This window comes from Galeopterus variegatus, unplaced genomic scaffold, assembly GCF_000696425.1.
Source record: "Galeopterus variegatus unplaced genomic scaffold, G_variegatus-3.0.2 Scaffold752, whole genome shotgun sequence".
NCBI lineage: Eukaryota > Metazoa > Chordata > Mammalia > Dermoptera > Cynocephalidae > Galeopterus > Galeopterus variegatus.
The window spans coordinates 260,406-282,000 of NW_007726863.1; the positions used below are offsets into that span (position 1 = coordinate 260,406).

Below are 21,595 nucleotides of genomic sequence, written 5' to 3' on the forward strand. Positions count from 1 at the left end.
TCTTTCAAAAAAATTCTAACCCAATCTTAGAAATCGATATGCTCTGTGGTATTTGGCAGCATAGGTAAAATGTAATGGGGCATGTGGGTATGTGATGTCTTAGCTATTATTAATACAGTCTGATATGTTCCAGGTTAAAAAAAAAAATCAAAATTTTAATGTCCTTTTCTATTTTCTTTCTTTCTTTCTTTTTGGCAGCTGGCCGGTACAAGGAACTGAACCCTTGACCTTGGTGTTACAAGGTTGTGTTCTAACCAACTGAGCATGCTGGCTAGCCCCTTCGTTTTTCTTTTTTTCTTTCCTTTTTCCTTCTTTTTTTTTTTTTTTTTTTTTTTTTTAACTGTCAGTATTACTCAGCTCTGAACAAAGTTTCAGAGAGGTTCAGAATTTGGAGTTGTCCTGAACTCCTAATAAAAAGACCCTTCTAGAAAAGTGTTGATAAACTTAAAAAGCTAGTACACAGGCACAGTGTGTTAAATTTAATTTGGGGAACCAAGTACCTAACAGTTCTTGTCTCTCCACCCACCCCAACCCCCCTTTACCAGAAATAAATTAATTTGACTTAAGTAAGAAAGGAGAAACTTTTTCTAGTTGTTAAGGCTGATTCAAAAGAGTCCCAGATTCAGGTCCTGGCCACTCTGCACTGGAGAGCTGATTGGGGCTAACTATGAAAAGCACATGCCTCTCCTGCTTTGCAGTGAGGAAGATGATCTCTTCATTCCACAGTGATGCCCTGTGACCTGGTGAAGGGTTTTGAAAAGGAACTTCAATCTAGTTCTCCTTCATTCAGGAAGACTGTGTGATACTGGGCTTTGGAAAGGGCGTGGGGAAGTCATCTCTTCAAGATGGGAGGACATGGGAACATTCTCAGAAGTTGCATATTCAATCTTTTTTTTTTTTTTTTTTTTTGTCCTTTTTGAGACCGGCCACACCGTGCTCAGCCAGTGAGTGCTGTGAGCGCACCGGTCATCCCTATATAGGATCCAAACTCGCGGTGGGAGCGCTACTGTGCTCCCAGCGCTGCACTCTCCCTAGTGCGCCACGGGCTCGGCCCCAAAACAATGTTAAAAGTAATTGTTTGGCTAATACTTTTGAAAGATGGCCACTCTAAAAGAAGGTTGCAAAATATATTTAGGATCATCCTCATCAGTGGTCTTCCTCACTGATTAATCCATGCTGATTTGCCTTTTTCTTGCATATGGCAGATCTAAAGTGTACTTTTTGTTATTATTCAGTTGGAATAATAATAAAAAATGTTCTTTTGGAAAGAATGGAAAGAAAACTGAAGACAGTGGCTCATTAGGCCATGTAGAACATTAATCTGATTTGTGGGTTGGGCTGGCCCCGTGGCTCACTCGGGAGAGTGCGGTGCTGACAACACCAAGGCCCCGGGTTCGGATCCCATATAGGGATGGCCGGTTCGCTCACTGGGTGAGCGTGGTGCTGACAACACCAAGTCAAGGGTTAAGATCCCCTTACCGGTCATCTTTTAAAAAAAAAAAACTGATTTGTGGGTATACCGTCTTGGCAAACTGCAGAGTACTAGGTGGGCAAGCTGAATGTTGATAGGGAGGAAATGGCAAGTCTTGTATCCTAGACTGGACACAGCGTGAGAATCGCTGTTCATATATCGTATATGTAATAAGCTAATATGAACATATAATGTCATCTTATGTCCTATTTTTCCATAGATTCTTTGTCCCATGACCTTCTAATACAGTGTAAAACTATAGTAAAGCAACAGTGCCTTGTATTCTAAGAATCCTAAAACAATTTTCTGAAGTATGTTGTATCTCACTCTTAACATTTTACTCTTTGTCTCCAAACCCAAAATTTCTTTTGATGCTTTGCCACCTAACCAAGACAGCTTCTTGATGGTTCTGAATGGTCTTTCCAAGACATCTTTAGATTGTCTCCTAAGACCAACATTTTCTAAGTTGGCAGATCAACTTACGTTCTTGTTTCAGATGCCAACCTGGGTTTGCAAGTTGACTGGCAAGACTTTTTTCTGTGTTAATTATTGCACTGATTCAGTTTGTCTTACTCCCTTTCTTTGGCAGTTGTCATCACTTTGTTTTCTCATTATTCTATTCCTGTGTAGGTTCCAAATAAGTTCCGCTATCCATTCTACTACGAGATGTGTTGGTACGTATTGGAGCGCTATGTGTACTGCATAACCAACCGCTCCCACCTAACTAAGGAGTTTCAGAAAGAGTCCCTCAGCATGGGTGAGTGTTCTGTCTATGTGAACTTTCAAGACACCCTTTAGGTATGAGGGTGAGGCCAGGAATATTCAGTAGGCTATTGCTCAGTAGTTATGTTTTTGTTTTTTGTTTGTTTGTTTGTTTTGTCTTTTTTGTGACTGGCTTCATCGCGCTCAGCCAGTGAGCGCACCGGCCATCCCTATGTAGGATCCGAACCCGCGGCGGGAGCACTGCTGCGCTCCCAGTGCGCCACTCTCCCGAGTGCGCCACGGGGTAGGCCCAGTAGTTATGTTTTTGATTTTTGGTTTTTTACTTATCTGCTTAGAAGCACCAAATTCATTCATCAAAACTGAATACTAGTTATTTACCCAGCTGTGTATTCCTAGACTTAAATGAAGTGCTGTGGATCTGATTTTTGTCTGAGTGGCTAGTGCTTACCTTCTCAAGAAAGATGATCAGTTGTCTGATATGTTCTATTGTATATAGAATGGTCTTTGGCACAATAAAAACTAGGAATATATTATCAAAATAACTCATTATATTCCAGGCACTATACTGAGCAGTTTATGTACATTAAATTCTTATTATTACACATGAGGTGTAGGTATTAACATCCCCATTTTAGAAATGGGATTATTAGAGGGGCTGGTCCGTGGCTCACTTGGGAGAGTATGGTGCTGACAACACCAAGGCCAAGGGTTCGGATCCCTTTATAGGGATGGCCGGTTGGCTCACTTGGGAGAGCGTGGTGCTGACAACACCAAGTCAAGGGTTAAGATCCCCTTATCGGTCATCTTTAAAAAAAAAAGAAGACTACTGGTTAGTTTCCAAACACTTGGGGGATATTTCACCTTTATCTTTGTTATTGATTTCTAATTTAATTCCCTTGCAGCCTGAAAACATACTTTGCGTTTGTAGCGAATGCTTATAATTTTATGTTGTCTCAGCATCTATTTTGAGTGCAGGTTTAGCTTCTCATGTCAGAGGCAGGGCTACTTTTTCCATGATCTCACAGTTAATAAGTAGCAGAGCATCAGCTTGAACCAGGTTGATCAGGCTCTAAAATCTGTGCTCTTAACCTCTGAGTTTTAATGTTTTCCCAGCATCTAAAAAGAGAGATGTTTTATTGGATTACAGGGTAGTTTCAATACACAATTTTAGACTGTTCCATGTAATATCCTGTGATCACATGTTTCTATGGAATCTTCAATCCAAGCACTATACTTTTTTTTTTTTTCCTTTTTGTCTTTTTGTGACCAGTAACGGGATCGCAACCCTCGGTGTCGCGTCCGCACTGCGCTCAACCAGTGAGCGGACCGGTCTCTATATGGGATCTGAACCCTTGGCAGGAGCGCCACCAGCGCTCCCAAGCGCCGTACTCTACCGAGTGCACCACTGGGCCGGCCCCAAGCACAATACTTTTTGCTTTAGCATTTTCCTTTTACTCCATTAACTTTGCTCATAGTTTATATTCTCATTTGAAAATTTTAAAAAATGCTCACCTCATATGTGAAAGCAAGATACAAAATCATACATATAGCATGATCCTAATCTTGTTTAAACATACATAGTCATACATATATGCATAGAAAAAGTAGAGGTTCATGTGTTCATACAGTAAAGAAAAGGATGGAGCAGGCCAGTTACTTCAGTTGGTTAGAGCATGGTGCTGATAACACCAAGGTCTAGGGTTCGATTCCTGTACCAGCTAGCCACCAAAAAATAAATTTTTTTTAAAAGAAAAAGATGGAATGAAAATACATCATGTTGTTTGGTTGTTATCCCAGGGTGGAGATAAGAGGCGACTTATTTACTTCCTTGAACATTCATGCATTTTCTACATTATTGATAGTAACATGTATTACTTTCATAATAATAAAAAAAAAGAACAGCAATGAACATTATCACTGTGTTTTGACTATCAAAATCTTTCTCTACAAAATAGTCACTTTATTTTTTTATCCATGTTGCTAGGATTTCAACTCCAAAACTTAATTTTATGACCAAAACTTGGTACAAAACTACTTTTTAAATATATGTACTTTCTACTGTCTACTCTTTTAAAACATAATGAAATCATAATACCAAATTCAGGCTTAAACTTGAACCTGATTTACAGCCACTTTGAAAAGTAACTTATTTCTAGTACACAGTTCAAAGACTGGGTCCTTTTCAATCTTTTAAAAATCCGATTGGCCATTATCTCAGTTGTTCTACTAGGTCAGGATCCTATTTCTGCCTGTAATTGTGATTTTCAGCAGTGGATGAATAAGTTGGAATAAGGAGAGACCATTTTTTAAATGTGACAGGTCTGTCATTTATAGCCTCGAGGCCCCCCCATTCCACCTATTTCTCTTGTTGATCACATGGCCAAGTGGCATCATCTTACTGCAGTTTTTCTTCGTATTGGTAGATTTGGAGTTAAACGGGTTGGAGTCTGGAAATGGGGATGAGGAAGCAATGGAACGAGAACCCCGACGCTTGAGCAGTAGGCGTTCTGTCCTCACTAGCCCTGTAGCCAATGGAGTCAACCTGGATTATGATGGACTGGGCAAAACCTGCCGAAGTCTTCCAAGTCTAAAGAAAACTTTGTCTGGAGACTCATCCTCTGACTCTAGCCGGGGCTCCCACAATGGCCAAGTGTGGGATCCCCAGTGTGGTTCCAGAAAGGACAAACAAGTGCATCTGACCCATTTTGAGCTTGAAGGACTTCGCTGCCTTGTAGATAAGTTGGAGTCTCTGCCACTACACAAGAAATGTGTCCCCACAGGGATAGAAGATGAAGATGCTCTCATTGCTGATGTAAAGGTAAGGGATTGTTTTGTTGTATGACAGCTACTGATCTGGCTGCAAGCAGTTTCTGGATTCAGGGATAAAATACAGGAATTTTGGATAATCTCTTTTTCAGCCAGAGAGAAGTTAATATGTGTGTGTGTTTGTTAGTGCTTCTCAGTGTTTCATTTCCTATAGTGAGGTTAGGTCTCGCTTTTAAAAATAGTAACATTTGTGTGTTCAATGAGGACTTAAGTTTAGTCCTAAAAGCAGAGATTTCAGGCTGACCCCCAATAAAGGAGATCCTGAAAAAGTGTATATATTAAGAAATACTACTTTAAATTTAAGTTATCCTCAGATAATAGAGTCCTGTTTTGCAGGGTAAAAATAGCTGAAAGCAGTCTCATCCCAAACAGATTGTGAGAAAATAAATTGTTTTATGCTGGTTGGGTTTAGCATCTTTAGTTTCACATTTATCTAGTATTAAGACTAATATACATTGGGACAGCTTCTGGGAAAAGTCTCATTTTAAGCACGATCCATCCTATTGTTATTTTTAAGGAATCCGGATTTGAGCTATCTAAACTGGAGGGAATTCTAAGTCTTTCCTCATGAGTAACCATTAATATGAACTCCAAAAAGTACAGAGCTGGAAATAACAATTTTTTTAAAAAAACTAATGTTTGGGGCCGGCCCGGTGGCACACTCGGTAGAGTGCGGCGCTTGGGAGCACGGTGGCGCTCCCGCCAAGGGTTCGGATCCCATATAGAGACCGGTACGCTCACTGGTTGAGCGTGGTGCGGGCGCAACACTGAGGGTTGCGATCCCGTTGCCGGTCGTGGTGCGGGCGCGACACCGAGGGTTGCGATCCCGTTACTGGTCACGAAAAAGGACAAAAAGGGGGGGGGGGGACTAATGTTTGCAACTATGTCTTGGGCGCAGGGCATGGGTATGTGTATTAAAAAGTTAGAACACAATTTGTAATAAGTGTTATTTTTAAAATGGTCACATAAGTGTGACCGTTTTAAAGATTAAGTTTAAGTCAGGTGACTTAAAACTTAATTTTATTTTATTTTATTATTATTTCTTTTTTTTTAAGATGACCGGTAAGGGGATCTTAACCTTTGACTTGGTGTTATCAGCACCACGCTCTCACAATTGAGCCACGGGCCAGCCCAAAACTTCAGTCACTTTTAAGCCATTTAAAATTAAGTTTTGGGCCGGCCCATGGCTCACTTGGGAGAGTGTGGTGCTGATAACACCAAGGGCATGGGTTCAGATCCCTATATAGGGGTGGCCGGTTGGCTCACTTGGGAGAGAGTGTTGCTGACAACACCAAGTCAAAGGTTAAGATCCCCTTACCGGTCATCTTGTCTATGCATCAATGTAAAGGTAAAAAATTACAGAGGCTAAAAAGATATGGTAATCTGGTGAGGTTGGTTCTCTTCAGTAGTAATAGATGCTAGACAGTTGATATGATAGCTTGATTTTATAAGGTTTACACTAGAAGAATCAGGTAGTATCATTGTGGCTCATATTTAGGGGAGGAAATGATAAAGTTCTAGGTATGTGTTGTTTTATTTCTATAATAATTAATTTGCAACAAAACAAATTTAGCCATACTTTTTCATACTCACAAACTAGATCCCGAACTCACTTCACACCCCTGAGTGAGCAAAGGACATTTAAATTTTTCTTTTCCATTATGGTAGGACTTATACAATTATATAATACTGAGAATTTGATTGAATGTAACACCTTTCTTCTTTTCTACAGAAGTCTCTTTTTATGCAGCTATTCCATCATGGATGCATATGAGAAACATTAAATTGTGACTTTTGAGACTTGTTAACTTGTGAAATTGTCTTTAGGAGCCCTAAGACAAAAAATTTCCAAGATCCTATCTCATAGCATTCTTTCGGCCTGGGTATCTATATTTCTAATTCATGAAAAAGAAAAATGTCTTTTTAGTCCTAAGGGATCCTATAGATAGATTTGATTCCATTGAATCCAGTTGTAGAAAGATACACTGTAATCCATTAATCAGTTGTACAAAGTCAAGTCTTATAGTAGAAATACTGGAAATACACAAACTCCCTGAAGTGAAGTCATTGGAATAGTTTAACTAGGGTAGCTAAAGAAGGAGATTGGAGGAGACAGAATGGTACAATGGTATACCAGGTAAAAATGTAGAAAGATTTGTGTCAAATATTAAACAGAATAAAAAGAGGAAGCAAGAAGGAGAACGAGTTAAGAAGAGACATCCGAAGAAGACTCTTAGCATTATGAAAAGTGTCTGGAGAGAGCTTTCTTATCTTTATCAGGGGTCACTGAAAAACATGGCTGCCATCACTGGCTAAGATACAGTGGCAGGATAGAGTGGGATGACTGCATAGGCGGACAGTTTTGAAATTCTCCCTCCAAAGGTTGTACATACCTCCATACCTTCTCCTGTTTACCCAAAACCATAGTCAAAATGCAGTTCAGCAACAGATTTAGGTCCCAGCTCTGCCAGTAGTTTCACTTAAGATCAAAGGATTAATTGTTCCTATATGTGGCCACTTATGGGTTTTTTGTTTGTTTGTTTGTTTTTGGCAGCTGGCCCAAAACAGGGATCAAACCCTGGACTGACTAGTTATATTTAATCTGAGATTCAGATATGGTGAGTTTAGATACTTTGAGAATCTGAGCATCACTCAAAAAAGAAAAAAAGCATTAGATTGGGAAGTTGCCAAATCACTGCCCAGCTGGGGACTCTGTAGTGTTAGAGAACTTGGTGCTTATAGCACTGATGGCTACACTGCAGTGGGGGACAAAAGCAAATGCACAAGTTTACCTCCTGCAGAGAAAGGAATTGTTTCCTGTTGTAACCTATCTGGCTCTCAGAAATAACTAGTAGAAGTTGTGGCAGGAAAAGTGGTGAGATGAGATATACATAGTTACGTATTCCTTAGAAGAAAAGTTCATTTTAGTGTTGTGATAAAAGGGCTTTGAAGATTCTAAAATTTAAGTTCTACAGTGTTGATGAAAGAATCATAGCCTATCAAGTTGGAAGGGGATTAAATGAAAAAATGAGGCATTAAAAAATGTTGACTTATTGGTAAAATTAATCAGTGTCTATAAGCTTCTGTTTGGGAAGGGTGTGGGTAAGTGCAGTCTAGGTTTGCAGGTGCTGTGCATGACACGGCACAGAGCAAACACTGGGGGAAGGTGGCAGAGTTTATCTTGAGGGAAGGAGGTGCCAGTCTTCTTAATTCACCAGCTAATAAACTTTCCTGGTAGATGTTACGAGTTGGTTCCTACAATATTTAAATGGTAAAAGCTCTCAATAAATTGGAAAAGTATTTTTTGTGATGCAATAGGCTACTTGCTACTCTTATGCTACTCTTGTCTAAGATTCTAACATTTTATTTTGTAACTGATCTAAAAATTTACACTGGGCCCCATTCTGGGAGTATGATGGGATTGAAGCAGAAAGAGTTATGGTTGCAAATAACTACAGAAATCAGGAATTTTCTTCATCTGACACTTTAGGGTTGATTCTGACACTAATAAGAGAATTGGTACAAGACCCAGAATTATTAGCTCAGTCCATTAAGCCAGATTTTTTTTTTCCTTTTTGTCTTTTTTACTGACCGGTACGGGATCGCAACCCTCGGTGTTGCGCCCGGGCCGCGCTCAGCCAGTGAGCGGGAACCGGTCACCACATGGGATCCGAACCCTTGGCGGGAGCGCCGCCGCGCTCCCAAGCGGCGCACTCTTCAGTGCGCCACCGGGCCGGCCCTTAAGCCAGATTTTAAAAAACAAAAAAAGCAACCTGTACAAAGAAAACTTCCTTTGCAGTTTTTACTAATAAGCTATTTGTAGTAATTCATACATTCTTACTGAATAGAAAGTTTTAAATAATATAACTCAGTTATGAGGCATATAAGGTTAAGTTAAAACGTATATAATTCTTCAAAATATTTTTATTATATTCCTATATTATATGATGTGTCCTTACTAATTCTTATCTTTGTGTCTTTTATTCTGAATTAATAGGAAACAAAAAATTAGGCCTTGTTTAATCTGTGATTTGGAAACTTAATTGGAGTGAATTTCTTAGTACCCTGCCTGGTTTTTGTTCTTTCCTGGTGGCCTCTAGAATTTGCACTTGCTACAACTTGAACTTATTTTGTTGGAACAACATGTTTTCCTTTTAAGTGTTTATCATCCCTAGGTTAGATAGCACTGAAAACCAAAACAAGCATTTTCTAAGAAAACCTCTCAATAGCTAGATCACAGTTAAGGAAAGCTTTTCAAACAAAATAAACTGATTGCATGGGGTTTTTGAGTCTTAAAGTGCAAGGAAGAGGTTTAGGATTAGGATGACCATATAAGCATTTCCAGGAATAGCTCAACCAAGAGCACAAAAGTCCCTCCTTCCCTTGGTGAACTACTGTAAAAATTAACATATGAAGCTCCTGGCAGCCAAGTCCCAAACACCAGAAAGCCTGTTAGGCCACTAAATCTGTACCAGAAAATCCCTGAAACAACAGTTCTGGAAGTAAGAATGCTTCCAGTTGTAAGAGCTAGATGTTTTTGTCAAAGTAGCATCTGTAATTTCCAAAAAAGCCAATGAGGCTTTGCTGCCATTTGTGAGGGTCTAAAAATTACACAAATTTGGACCCAAACTGCTGCTGCTTAGGCTTCTATTCCTGCGGAGCTTCTCCTCCCGTGCTGACATGGAACACTGTAGATTGCTGGGAACTCAGCCTGCATGTGCACCTTCCCTTTCTTCTGAAGCCCAAGGAGCTTCAGTCTGAGCTTCAACCTGGCTTGGGATGGGCGCATGGAGGTGTGGGCAACACGTATCAGTCAAGTGGCTGTCAGAAAGCAGCATTGAGGTTCTGACAGGATGCAGAGCTGGCTGCTTCATCTACGGAATATCAAGAATGAGGCAGGCAAAATAGACTTGAATAGAAATGGAAATCCAGGGAATAGTTGGTATCCTGGGGGTGGGGTAATCCGACGGGCAGAAGTGACTGGCTGGAGTTGGGAGAAAGAATGTTCCCTGGCTTCCTGCACCTTGTTTAGAGGCAGGAGGGCAAAGCGCATTGACCTTAGGTTGTGCCTCAGCTGTTTGACTTGGTTGAGATGGAACTGCCAGAAGATTGCTGCATACACATATCTAGTACAGGGGTGGAGTTCCTCCCTAAAACCAAGGGCAGGCATCTGTTGTAGACGTAGATGATATGAAACAGCCGTATTTTATTGAATATCTCAGTGTTGGCTGGAATGTGCCATTTCTGAGGGTTTTTCTGGAAACATATATGCTGGTTCCGGACTGTGGGTTGGGAGCAGCGTCAGCGAGGGCAGATGAAGCAGGCAATAAGCTGGGGGATAGGAGGTTAACTCAGGAGAAGCTCAGCTCCGGGACTTTGGGCCATCCTGTGTGTTTGCCAGAGGAGATAGAAATGAGTGTGTGCAGTCAGCGAGAGCTCTGGCTGTAACAATAAGACGCGACACTGAGGGGAAGGGTGTGGACTGAGACAAGGACAAATGTGAGCCAAGGTGCCCAAGTGTCGCCCGCAGAACGGGTTAAAGCCTTCCCTTTCCCTGGCGCCTTCAGAAGTCTGCTACCCGGAGACCTCAGGGGGCTGGCCCTGGGTTCTCCTATTGCAGTGGTGGTGGGAGGGAGATGGGGCGTGGCCGGGCGGAGCTCCCCACCCCCGCAGGGCTTCCTCCAATCGCCACACAGAGAGCAGTTGCTGAACACACCTCCTCCCGGCTCTGCAGCAGAACGGCTGGGCCTTCTGCCTGGCTTGCTCACTCAAGCTCGGCTCCCCCTCCTGCCATCTTCCGTTGCAAAGCATTTCTGGGAGCTGCATGTGGGTGACGCAGCAGCATTGTTCGCAGGCACAGGAAGCCGCGGCTGAGCTGAAGGGCTCGAGAAGGAGCTCAGAGTGCTGCACGCTGCTCCCTCTGGGTAGTCTGAAGGGTTAGAGCCGGACTGCCCTGCCTTATATGCTCTGGGAAATTCCAGAATTTTCAAGTAAATCAAGATTTTCCTAGAAGCAGAAAACCTAACTCCTTCAGCACAACTTCCAATACAGAAAACAAAACAAAGACGCTGGGGAAACTTCACCCAAGAGCCTCGGCCGCTCCAGAGCGACGGAAAACGCAAGGTCAGGCGGTCGGTCAGCAAACCCTTTCTGTTTGCGGGTATATGTTACTGTAGGGACTTTGCCTCAGTGAAGAGGCAGAACTGCCTGCCGGGCAAGTCCAGGACAATGCTCACGTTACTTCGTGCTGCTTAAGCCGTCGTTGCACTTGTTCCCTCACCTGGTGGGATGTGCTTCTGAATTGGTGCGCTTGGCTTTTGGGAATCCTTTCCTCCACTCTGCCCAGATGCCCTCTGCTCTCTTCCCTTCCTGTGATCTGTGGGGTGTGGGCCTATGTTTGAATGTTCTCTCGAATGCAAGGAGCCTAGATTGGCGTCAGCCTTTCCGCGCTCCACCCCCGTTCCCCCATCCCAAACCCCTTCTGGTGAAGGGTGGTGGCTTCTTTATATGGTTTCTTGAAGGGCCTCAGCTGGAGTCTGCCTTTTTTGATGAAAGCAGGGCGTGCTTGGTTGAATGGCCCCAGCAAAATAAGACTTGGAAGGAAATCTGCATTTCCCTCCACACCCACACATACCCCAGTAACTGAGTCGTGTATGTGTGAACAGCTGCCCCCCTCCCCCCCACGCCAACACAGTTTCTCTGCTTACCCTTCCCTATCTCTCCGCAAAAATCTTACAGGTAGGATTAGACTGCTTTTGGTGAACTGTTAAGTTCCTTTTCTACTCTCTTAAACAATTGTGAATCTTTCTGTGCAGTCTGTTTTGCTGAAAGTGGAAAGTCCCTGTTTGTGGACAGCTCAGTTCTCTCTGGCAGAGGAAATGGGCAGAGTCCTACTCCTCAGCAGTGTGAAGTGGGGGAGGGGAGCTGTGCACTCCCTAGCACACATTTTGAATGGACCTGAGTTTTTCACCCTAGGGCGATTTAGGATCCGGAACCAGAACCTTGTCCCACGTGGCACCACACCCCGCCTCTTCACCCCCACGCAGTATGGTGCTAACAGGAGGCTTCAGAATAGGATACCATAGCAACTTGAAGTAAATAAAACATCTGCAAATGAAATCAGTTTGGGGGAAGGTGGGAGGCATCTGGAGACTTGGTAAAAGGGGATTCATAGAGGAGCTTCTTGGGCATGATTAAAGGGTCTTTCCAGTACCAACTCTGGGATTTGGAGCATGATCCAAATCCATTAGGTTTTGGATGAGAATGCTTAAAAGTCATGACCAGGTGCAAAGAGCACAGGATTGTGAGAATGATTATTAAAGATGGCTCAGGTCTGTTGACCTGTTGGATTGAAGTTTAGTTTTTTGCTGAAACAGTTACTATCTTATACATACCTACGGCAACCAGAAGGGGAATAACTAGTCTCCCAGATTTGGGTTGTTGTTCTGTTGACATTGCTTTAGGGCTCATATGGTTGGAGGAAGAGGGATTTCTTTTGGCTAGAAGGTTTGGGCTTCAGAAGTTTGTCTGAAACATAAATGGTTTGTTTCAAAATAACAGCTAACTAGTGTGATTCACTTAAGTGGCAGTTTCTTAGTGTAGCATTGTTCCTAAGTCATTTCAAACTTGACTGGTTAAAGCCATGAGAACTACTGCCCCTAACATTGTTCTTGCCCCATTTATAAGAATAAAAGCAAATGCTGACTCTGGGAGGGGAGCGGTGTGTGTGAGAGAGAGATTGAGAGTTTCAGATTGAGGTTTCTGTAATGAACCTTAGAAGAACAGAGACCTGGGTTGAATCAGGACATTAAGGCTCTGCTGTTAATCTCATTAATTCAGTATTAGCCAATAAAAATATATGCCACTTTTCTCACATCTGCAAAATGAAGGCAACACTTAACTACCTCATTATATTCAGTAACTGGCAATATAAAGTTTTACTGTCTTATATAGAACTGCATGACAACACTTATCACCACAGTAGCTAATTGCTTCCGTGTTAGTGTTAGTGCAGTGAGTACACAAGTAAGGGGTTGGGGCAAAGGTAAGGTGCAAGTCTAGATAGTAGTGCACTAGTCTAAACTTGAGTTTGCTTTTTCATCTTTGATTTACTTGTTTTGTAGTGGGTTTCTCTACATGAAGGGAAAACACAGATAGTTGCCAGACTTCTCTTCCCTCTGATGCTTGAGGGGATTGAGGCTAAGTCTGGATGCTGCTGGGAGTGGTTGGCTCTTTGTTCACCATGCCCTTCTTTTTCCTTCTCTCCTCTCCTACCCTTAGATTTTGCTAGAGGAGCTTGCCAACAGTGACCCCAAGTTAGCCCTCACTGGAGTCCCTATAGTACAGTGGCCAAAAAGGGATAAGGTAAGAAACTGTCCTGCTTGATCTTCAGGCTGCTTAAGGCTTCTGCTAGCTGGTCATTACCATTCCAGAAAGAAAAAGAACTAGAGGTAGACAGCTTTTGGTGCATTAATACAGACGGAAAGAAAATCATTACTCAGTTTTGTTTTGACACTTAGGTCAGGGCAATTGCCTATCTTTAGAGGTGACTCTTAACAGAGCTATCAAACTGGGAGGCCTCCCTCCAGATGCAGATGCCAAGTTGTACATTCGTTCATCAAAATGGACCAGCTCCTACCATTCTGACCCAGTGAATCATTTACCTTCCTAGATATAATTTAAAACTAGTTAAAATAATTACATTTTTAAAACCACAGTTTTTCTTTTTTATATTCAACCATGCTCTCAAGATTTCCTTTAATGTGTACTTTTCAGTATGGAATTGAAAAGAGAAGAAAAGAATTACCATCAGCTAATGAATTGTCAGTTGTGAATTTTCATGCCTCTTCAGTTTGGGTCCTGTATCGTTTTTCTCCATATTGTCCTTTGTCAGGCTTATGAATTAAATAAAAGATAGCATTCTGATCCTAGCCATGAGTTTACCAAATAAATTAGACCCCTCTTTGGTGTTCCCTAACTGAAATTTGCAAAGCCATCACATTCGGGGGTTTTTAGGCAGAATATAGTGGTGTGGAGTTGAACCATGTCTTTAAAGAACCCCACCTCCTTCCTAGAGAAAGGAGTCCCACTTGGCCTCTACTTAGCCACATGGGACTGCCTCAAAACAATTGAGTCATTTTGGGCTATTGAGTATTTTGTGCCAGAAAAGTGTTTAAGACACGGTGGGAAATTAAAGAAGTAGATAGTATGGGCCTTGTCCTTGAAAAGGACAAGTGTACTTACCAGTGGAGTAAGTACAAGTGCTTAAATTATACACATATACCTGAGAGATTTATTCCACACTTAATTATAACTGGAATGTCTGCTATGTACCAGGTCATATGCTCGAATTCAGAGTACTAAAGAAATTAACAAGACCAGGTTCACCCTCAAGGAGATGACTGTCTTATTTAGGAGTATATTCTGAGTAGCAGTATTAAGGATAAAGAAATATTGGAGGGCCCCTGGAGTGATATGGCACTTACCAGAAATCTTCAGGGAGGGGCAAACCTTATCATTATGCAAAATGAAAGGGATGCAGCCCCGGTAGCAGGCGAAAGGGCTAGGATAGGCTGGCAAATGTTTCTGTTAAAGTCAAGATAGTAAGGTTTTGTATGCCACACAGTTACAACTTCTCAGTTCTACCATTGTAGCATGAAAGCAGTTAAAGACAATACATAGTTGTGTTTCATTAAAATTTACTTATACTACAGGCAGTGGGCAGATTTGCCCACAGTCCATAGTTTGCCAAACCCTGGACTAGGTATACTACCAATGTAATCTTCTACCTTCTGCAGTCCTTAAAGCAACCAGATATGTTTGACCTCACTGCTTTCTCTTTCCAGCTTAAATTCCCCACCAGGCCAAAGGTGCGGGTTCCTACCATCCCCATCACAAAGCCTCACACTATGAAACCAGCTCCACGGTTAACACCTGTGAGGCCAGCTGCTGCCTCCCCCATTGTGTCAGGAGCCAGGCGGAGGCGAGTGCGATGTCGAAAATGCAAAGCCTGTGTACAAGGAGAGTGTGGTGTTTGCCACTACTGCAGGGACATGAAGAAGTTTGGGGGTCCTGGACGCATGAAGCAGTCCTGTGTCCTCCGACAGTGCTTGGCAGTGAGTGATCTGCTGGGTAGAAAATTTGGAGGAGGGGTGGCAGTGCCAAAGGGACTGAAATACATATTAGAGTTAAAGAGATTTCAGAATTGGAAAGAAAAAGTTATGTTCTCTTTTTAGTTTTTTTTATTTTGTCCCTTTTCTCCCTGGGTTCAGAAGGAAGGTATCTAGTACTAAAACTGATGTAATTTGGGCCGGCCCGGTGGCGCACTGCTACAGTGCGCCGCTTGGGAAGTGCGGCGGCGCTCCCGCCGAGGGTTCGGATCCCACATACAGACCGGTTCCTGCTCACTGGCTGAGCGAGGGGCAGGCGCAACACCGCGGGTTGCGATCCCGTTGCCGGTCCCGGTCCCGGTCCGGTACGGGCGCGACACTGCGGGTTGCGGTCCGTTGCCGGACACGAAAAAAAAAAAAAACTGATGTAATTTGGGCCGGCCCGGTGGCGCACTGCTACAGTGCGCCGCTTGGGAAGTGCGGCGGCGCTCCCGCCGAGGGTTCGGATCCCACATACAGACCGGTTCCTGCTCACTGGCTGAGCGAGGGGCAGGCGCAACACCGCGGGTTGCGATCCCGTTGCCGGTCCCGGTCCCGGTCCGGTACGGGCGCGACACTGCGGGTTGCGGTCCGTTGCCGGACACGAAAAAAAAAAAAAAAAAAACTGATGTAATTTAATCTTTTGGCCTTACTTGCCTAATTTTCAAACAAAGGACTAGCCAGGGCAAATCACTGCCCTCTGTACCCTCTTTAAGTGGGTTAGAAAGGACCTGTGAGGCCAAGGAAAGGCCAACTAAAAATAAACTAGTCTCTTTTGGTCTTTAGTTCCCAGGCAGTTGAGTCTACCATCTTTTTCTCAGTCATTTTCTTACCAAAATCTTCTCTTCTCTCCACCCTGTCTTCATGCTTCCTACGTGTTTACTAGAGAATTAGAGGAACCAAATCGCCCATCTTCAGTTAAATGGAAGCTGAAATAAAATGATAAGGATCTGAGCCTCTTGGTTTCTTTGTCCTCTTGTAGCCCAGACTGCCTCACTCAGTCACATGTTCCCTCTGTGGAGAAGTGGATCAGAATGAGGAGACGCAGGATTTTGAGAAGAAACTCATGGAATGCTGTATCTGCAATGAGATCGTCCATCCTGGCTGCCTCCAGGTGAGGCAAGGCCTAAGGGGCCTCTGAGGTCTCAGCTGATAGATTGTCTAAAGATACTGAGTGGAGCAACAGGAGAGTGGGACACCTGTCACAAGAGGCTGCCAGCATTCCTTACTGTGAGCCATCAGATCCCGCTGTCAAGTAGTGGAGTGGTATAATATCAGCCCTTGATTCAAATGTCTACTATAAGCGTCAGGCACTGTGCTAAACCCTGAATATGCCTAGTTTCTGCCCTCATGCAGTTTACACTCTGGCCTCTGGATGGTATGTTTGGAGTCCCCTGGCAATTATTGAGCTGTGTGGTCTGTTTGGGGATGCATCAAGTCTTTAGGCATTTCTGTTACATACTTCATTGTATCTCTGGAAATCAGTTCCTGAGGGATGGTGAGGGTGATAATATCAGCCAACATTTAATGAGTGTTCAGTTTGTATCAGGTTCAGCACACAGCTGAGGAGCTTTTAAAAAGTAATATGGAAGTTTGGAACTCAGCCCCAGACATTGAGTCAACTGGTCTGGCATGGGCCCTGGGCCTTGGTGTTCCAAAAGCTCCCCAGGTGATCCTAATGTACGTCCAGGGCAGAGAACTGCTGTTTTTCTTTAAGACACCTTGTGAAGTTGGATCTACTATTTTTCTTCCTATTTCTTTAAATCTAAGTGCATGAATGCTGGTACTTTCTTGGCCTTCCCATAAAGTGTCAAACCTGGCTGACAATGATTATAAGATACTCAATTGTGAGAAGCCTCCCAATTTCAGAAAGATTAAAATGTGAAAAATATGTGTCTTAGAATTCATAAAACAGGGTGTTATCTCCATGATAATGATAATGGCTATACAAAGTATTTACTATATGCCAGGCACTTTTCTAAACACTTTACATAAGACATAATTTAATCTTCACTACAACCTCATAAGGTGGGTATTGTTGGGGCCCCGACAATTGTAATGTTGTACGCATCCCCGTTTTATAGTTGAGAACATTGAATCACAGAGACTAGATCATTAGTTTCTGAACCCAAGCAGTGTAACTGTGCCCCACTGTCAAGATTAGATCTGGCACCATTGGTGTGAGACCTGCAGGAGAATGTGTGTCAGGAGAAGAGACCCCAGATTGACCCAGCTTCTTGGAAGTCTCCGCATGGAGCCCAACTTTGCCCAAGTAACCAAGAGTGAGGGTGGCCATTTTCCCAGTAGCTGGGAGTGGATATTCCTCAGTTTTTCTCCCTTGATGGACCAATGTTTTTAGAAATAGGTAACTCTTCCATGTTCTTCCCACCTGTGTTATTGTTTGATAAAGGAGGCTTAAGAGACAGACTTTTTTTTTTTTTAACATCCCTATCTGCCTGTAGATGGATGGAGAGGGGTTGCTTAATGAGGAATTGCCAAATTGCTGGGAGTGTCCAAAGTGCTACCAGGAGGACAGCTCGGAGAAAGCCCAGGTAAAGGAACTTTATCCAGACTTGCACTGTGACAAGAAAGGAAGCATCAAGTTTGGGAAATAACTATACATTTGCCTTGCAACGGTATTCACACAGTTTCTCTGACCTGGGAGATTATTTTTGTTTTGTTTGATATCTTTTTTCTTTGGTTAATTAATGATTTTTAGTGTTTGATTTTTTATTACTGAATTTTGGTTTAATTGGTTCCTGTGGTCCTTTCATACTCTGGGACCCTAGAAAGTGGGGAACCACAGGTGGGCTGAGGAGGGAAATTAGGTGAGCACCATCTCCCCTGAGGAATGTAACTAGAGGGGAGGCAGTAGCCTGAGGCAGCCAGTAATACAGTGGTGAACTGGAGTTTCCAGTTAAGCAGGTTCACATTTTTTGTCATCTTCACCATTGTGGCCTCTCAGAAAGCTCTGCCCACCCCACATGCCCAAATGTGTCATATAGAGGCAGCCCCACCCCCTAGAGGGAACCAGCACCATGACCTTGGCCCAGAGCAGCCACTGTTGCTGGCCCAGTGGTCGCCAGTAATGTCAAAGGGCCAAGAGGACTCTGGTTACTTGGGCTGACAAGGAGAGTCCTGCTGAGGGCACATAAAGGAGGAAGTGGCTGGCCTAGTGTCAAGTCCTCCAGGCCCTGGCTCCAGAGACCCTTCATAGGAGTGGGTGAGGGCACAAGAGAGTGTCCTTATCTTCTTTTCATTTCTTCCCACTATATATTTGAGAGCAAGGATTTCTGGAGTTGACTAGTGCTAACGTTCTTATTCAAGAGCTGGCCAGTTAGCCCAGCTGGTTAGAGCACAGCCTTATAACACCAAAGTCCTGGGTTCCGATTCTTGTACTGGTCAGCCACCAAAAAAAAAAAAAATTCTTGTACTAGTAACTTTTATATTTGTCTTCATTAGTGTTGTAGAGTACTTGCGTCCCTGTTAAAACAGGTGGGTTGGCGCATGCTGTTTTAATATTACTTTCTAACAGGTTGTAAAAGCCAGAACCCAAAAGGTGCTCATTCATTTTTTTTTTTTTTAAAAGATGACCGGTAAGGGGATCTTAACCCTTGACTTGGTGTTGTCAGCACCACGCTCAGCCAGTGAGCGAACCGGCCATCCCTATATGGGATCCGAACCCGGGGCCTTGGTGTTATCAGCACCGCACTCTCCCGAGTGAGCCACAGGCCGGCCCTCATTCATTCTTTTCCAACCATAGTGATCAAAAAAATGTAAGGAGAAAAAGGAGCAGAGACTAGGATTCTTGCTGAGGGACATAAAGTATCTCCTTAAGAACAACCTGGACTACCAATAGGTTTTCTAGTGGAACATGTTGATTGTGCTTCTTCACAGCATAGCCACAGTGGGCTCCAGGAAGGACAAGTGTCTGGGGAGCACAAGTGCCACAGGATGAGGTTGTGGACCTTTGTGGGGATTCCTCACCTTAATCCTGAGCAGATTCCTCTGTAGTGGGATGATTTCTTTTAGAGGTTCTCCTCTGTTTTCTCTCACACATGGGATGTGGAGTGGAAGAAGCAACCTGGTAGAGACAAGCTTAGACACTGGTAGAGGTAAAAGTCAGTGGTGTTTACCGCTATCAGACTCTGCATCCTAGTTCAAATGGTATATGTGGGCTGTTTTTCTTCCACCACTTAAAATGAGACACATCTATTGGGTGAAAAGGCTAAATTAGAGACAGGATTAAAAATGGTCAGGGGAGGGGCTGGCCTGTGGTTCACTCGGGAGAGTGTGGTGCTGATAACACCAAGGCCACGGGTTCGGATCCCATATAGGGATGACCGGTTTGCTCACTGGGTGAGCGTGGTGCTGACAATACCAAGTCAAGGGTTAAGATCCCCTTACCGGTCATCTTTTTTTGGGGGGGGAGGAATGGTCAGGGGCCGGCCAGTTATTTCAGTTGGTTAGAGCATGGTGTTAGGACACCAGTATCAAGGGTTTGGATCCCTATACTGACCAGGTGCCAAAATAAGTAAATAAATAATTAAAATGGTAGATTACATAGGGGTAGAGTTGTAGCCTCTTTAAAGAATATTTTTATCCAGAGAATTAAAATAAAAAAATTGGGACAAGAGATAAACGAGGTGGGGTATGGAGTCAGGCAGTCCAAATTTGAATCTTAGTCTTCTGTACTGGGACACACACTTGTTTGTCACAGGTAGGTTTTCTAGGCAACCCATTTGAAGGTTTTTGTTCTGTAATCAGTGTTCTCTGGCTCTAGCTTAAGCTCGGTTGCTGATCTTTGCAGAGTCTATATTGCAGACTCTGAGGAGATGACCTCCTCTAGCAGCAATGACCTGTCTCTCTGTAGCCCCCTGAGAATAAGTCAGGCTCATCCTGTCAGTTAAGAGAGTTTGGAGGAAAGGAAGCACCGATGTTGCTTTTCTGGGCCTGTTTTGCAGAAGCGGAAAATGGAGGAGAACGACGAAGAAGCTGTGCAAGCCAAAGTCCTGCGGCCCCTGCGGAGCTGCGATGAGCCCCTTACACCCCCACCTCACTCACCCACTTCCATGCTGCAACTCATCCACGACCCGGTTTCCCCCCGGGGTATGGTGACTCGGTCATCCCCTGGGGCTGGCCCAAGCGACCACCACAATGCCAGCCGCGATGAGCGCTTCAAACGGCGGCAGTTGCTGCGGCTGCAGGCCACAGAGCGCACCATGGTACGGGAAAAGGAGAACAATCCCAGCGGCAAAAAGGAGCTGTCTGAAGTTGAGAAAGCCAAGATCCGGGGATCGTACCTCACTGTCACGCTACAGAGGCCCACCAAAGAGCTCCACGGGACATCCATTGTGCCCAAGCTGCAGGCCATCACGGCCTCTTCTGCCAACCTTCGCCATTCCCCCCGTGTGCTAGTGCAGCACTGCCCAGCCCGAACCCCCCAGCGTGGGGATGAGGAGGGGCTGGGGGGAGATGAGGAGGAAGAGGAGGAGGAGGAGGAGGAAGATGACAGTGCAGAGGAGGGGGGTGCAGCCAGGCTGAATGGCCGGGGCAGTTGGGCTCAGGATGGAGACGAAAGCTGGATGCAGCGGGAGGTCTGGATGTCTGTCTTCCGCTACCTCAGCCGCAGAGAACTTTGTGAATGTATGCGAGTGTGCAAGACGTGGTATAAATGGTGAGCAGGGATACAGGGGGTCAGAGAATAGGGGTATGGGAGTAGGTGGCAGGTTTTACATATGAGAACAGCATGCATCTTGGCATCTGAAGGCTTGTGGGGTCCTGTAAGGAGTGAATCAACCCAGTGTGTTTCCCAAACTGCAAGTCCTATTAAAGATGTGGTCAGTTGTAGGGATGGCCGGTTAGCTCATTGGGTGAGCATGGTGCTGACAACACCAAGTCAAGGGTTAAGATCCCCTTACTGGTCATCTTTAAAAAAAAAAGGATGTGGTCAGTTGTGCTTGCTGGTGTTATTAGGGAAATTTGGCCCTTTGCCTCCTCTCGCTGCTCTGTACTTCCCATCTCTTTTTACTGGGGGGAAAGAAACTGACTTGAGGAATGGATTTGTACAGTTCGTGCTAAAACTTCAGAGTGTTAGTGGCTGAAAGTTTCCCCACAAGTCAGCTGAACTCCCCACATGTTGGTGGAGAGCCTGTGATGTGCTAGTCACTCTTCTGGTGCTCATGACACAAATGACCACTTAAGCCCCTGTCTGAATTACTTCATCCAGTGAGAAGTAGACAAGCTTTTCAAAATGAATTTGAAAGTGCTCACAATTTTCTAGCTATAATTCTCATCTCCCAAACCTGGATCAGAATTCCTTTCTCCAACAAGCAAGGTCCAGTTTTTTTTTTTTTTTTTTTTTTTTTTTTTTTTTTTCTCTCCCACCTTGGGTCCCCACCTTTCTTTTTCCCCCCCCCCCCGCCCC

At 43.9% G+C, this 21,595-nt stretch overlaps 1 protein-coding gene across 3 annotated transcripts in view; it reads left to right on the forward strand.

Annotated features, from left to right (window-relative positions):
- The window catches only part of KDM2A (lysine (K)-specific demethylase 2A), a 113,533-nt gene that overhangs the window by 84,991 nt on the left and 6,947 nt on the right, over positions 1–21,595 (forward strand). For 2 of the 3 annotated variants that reach the window (XM_008572072.1, XM_008572073.1), the window contains exons 11-17: positions 2,102–2,228; positions 4,618–5,012; positions 13,301–13,384; positions 14,866–15,135; positions 16,151–16,282; positions 17,631–17,720; positions 20,133–20,845. In XM_008572072.1, coding sequence (XP_008570294.1) covers positions 2,102–2,228; positions 4,618–5,012; positions 13,301–13,384; positions 14,866–15,135; positions 16,151–16,282; positions 17,631–17,720; positions 20,133–20,845 — 1,811 coding nt within the window. Of the gene's footprint in view, positions 1–2,101; positions 2,229–4,617; positions 5,013–10,967; positions 11,144–13,300; positions 13,385–14,865; positions 15,136–16,150; positions 16,283–17,630; positions 17,721–20,132; positions 20,846–21,595 lie in introns of those variants that run through there. The other variant, XM_008572074.1, reaches the window with a different exon arrangement.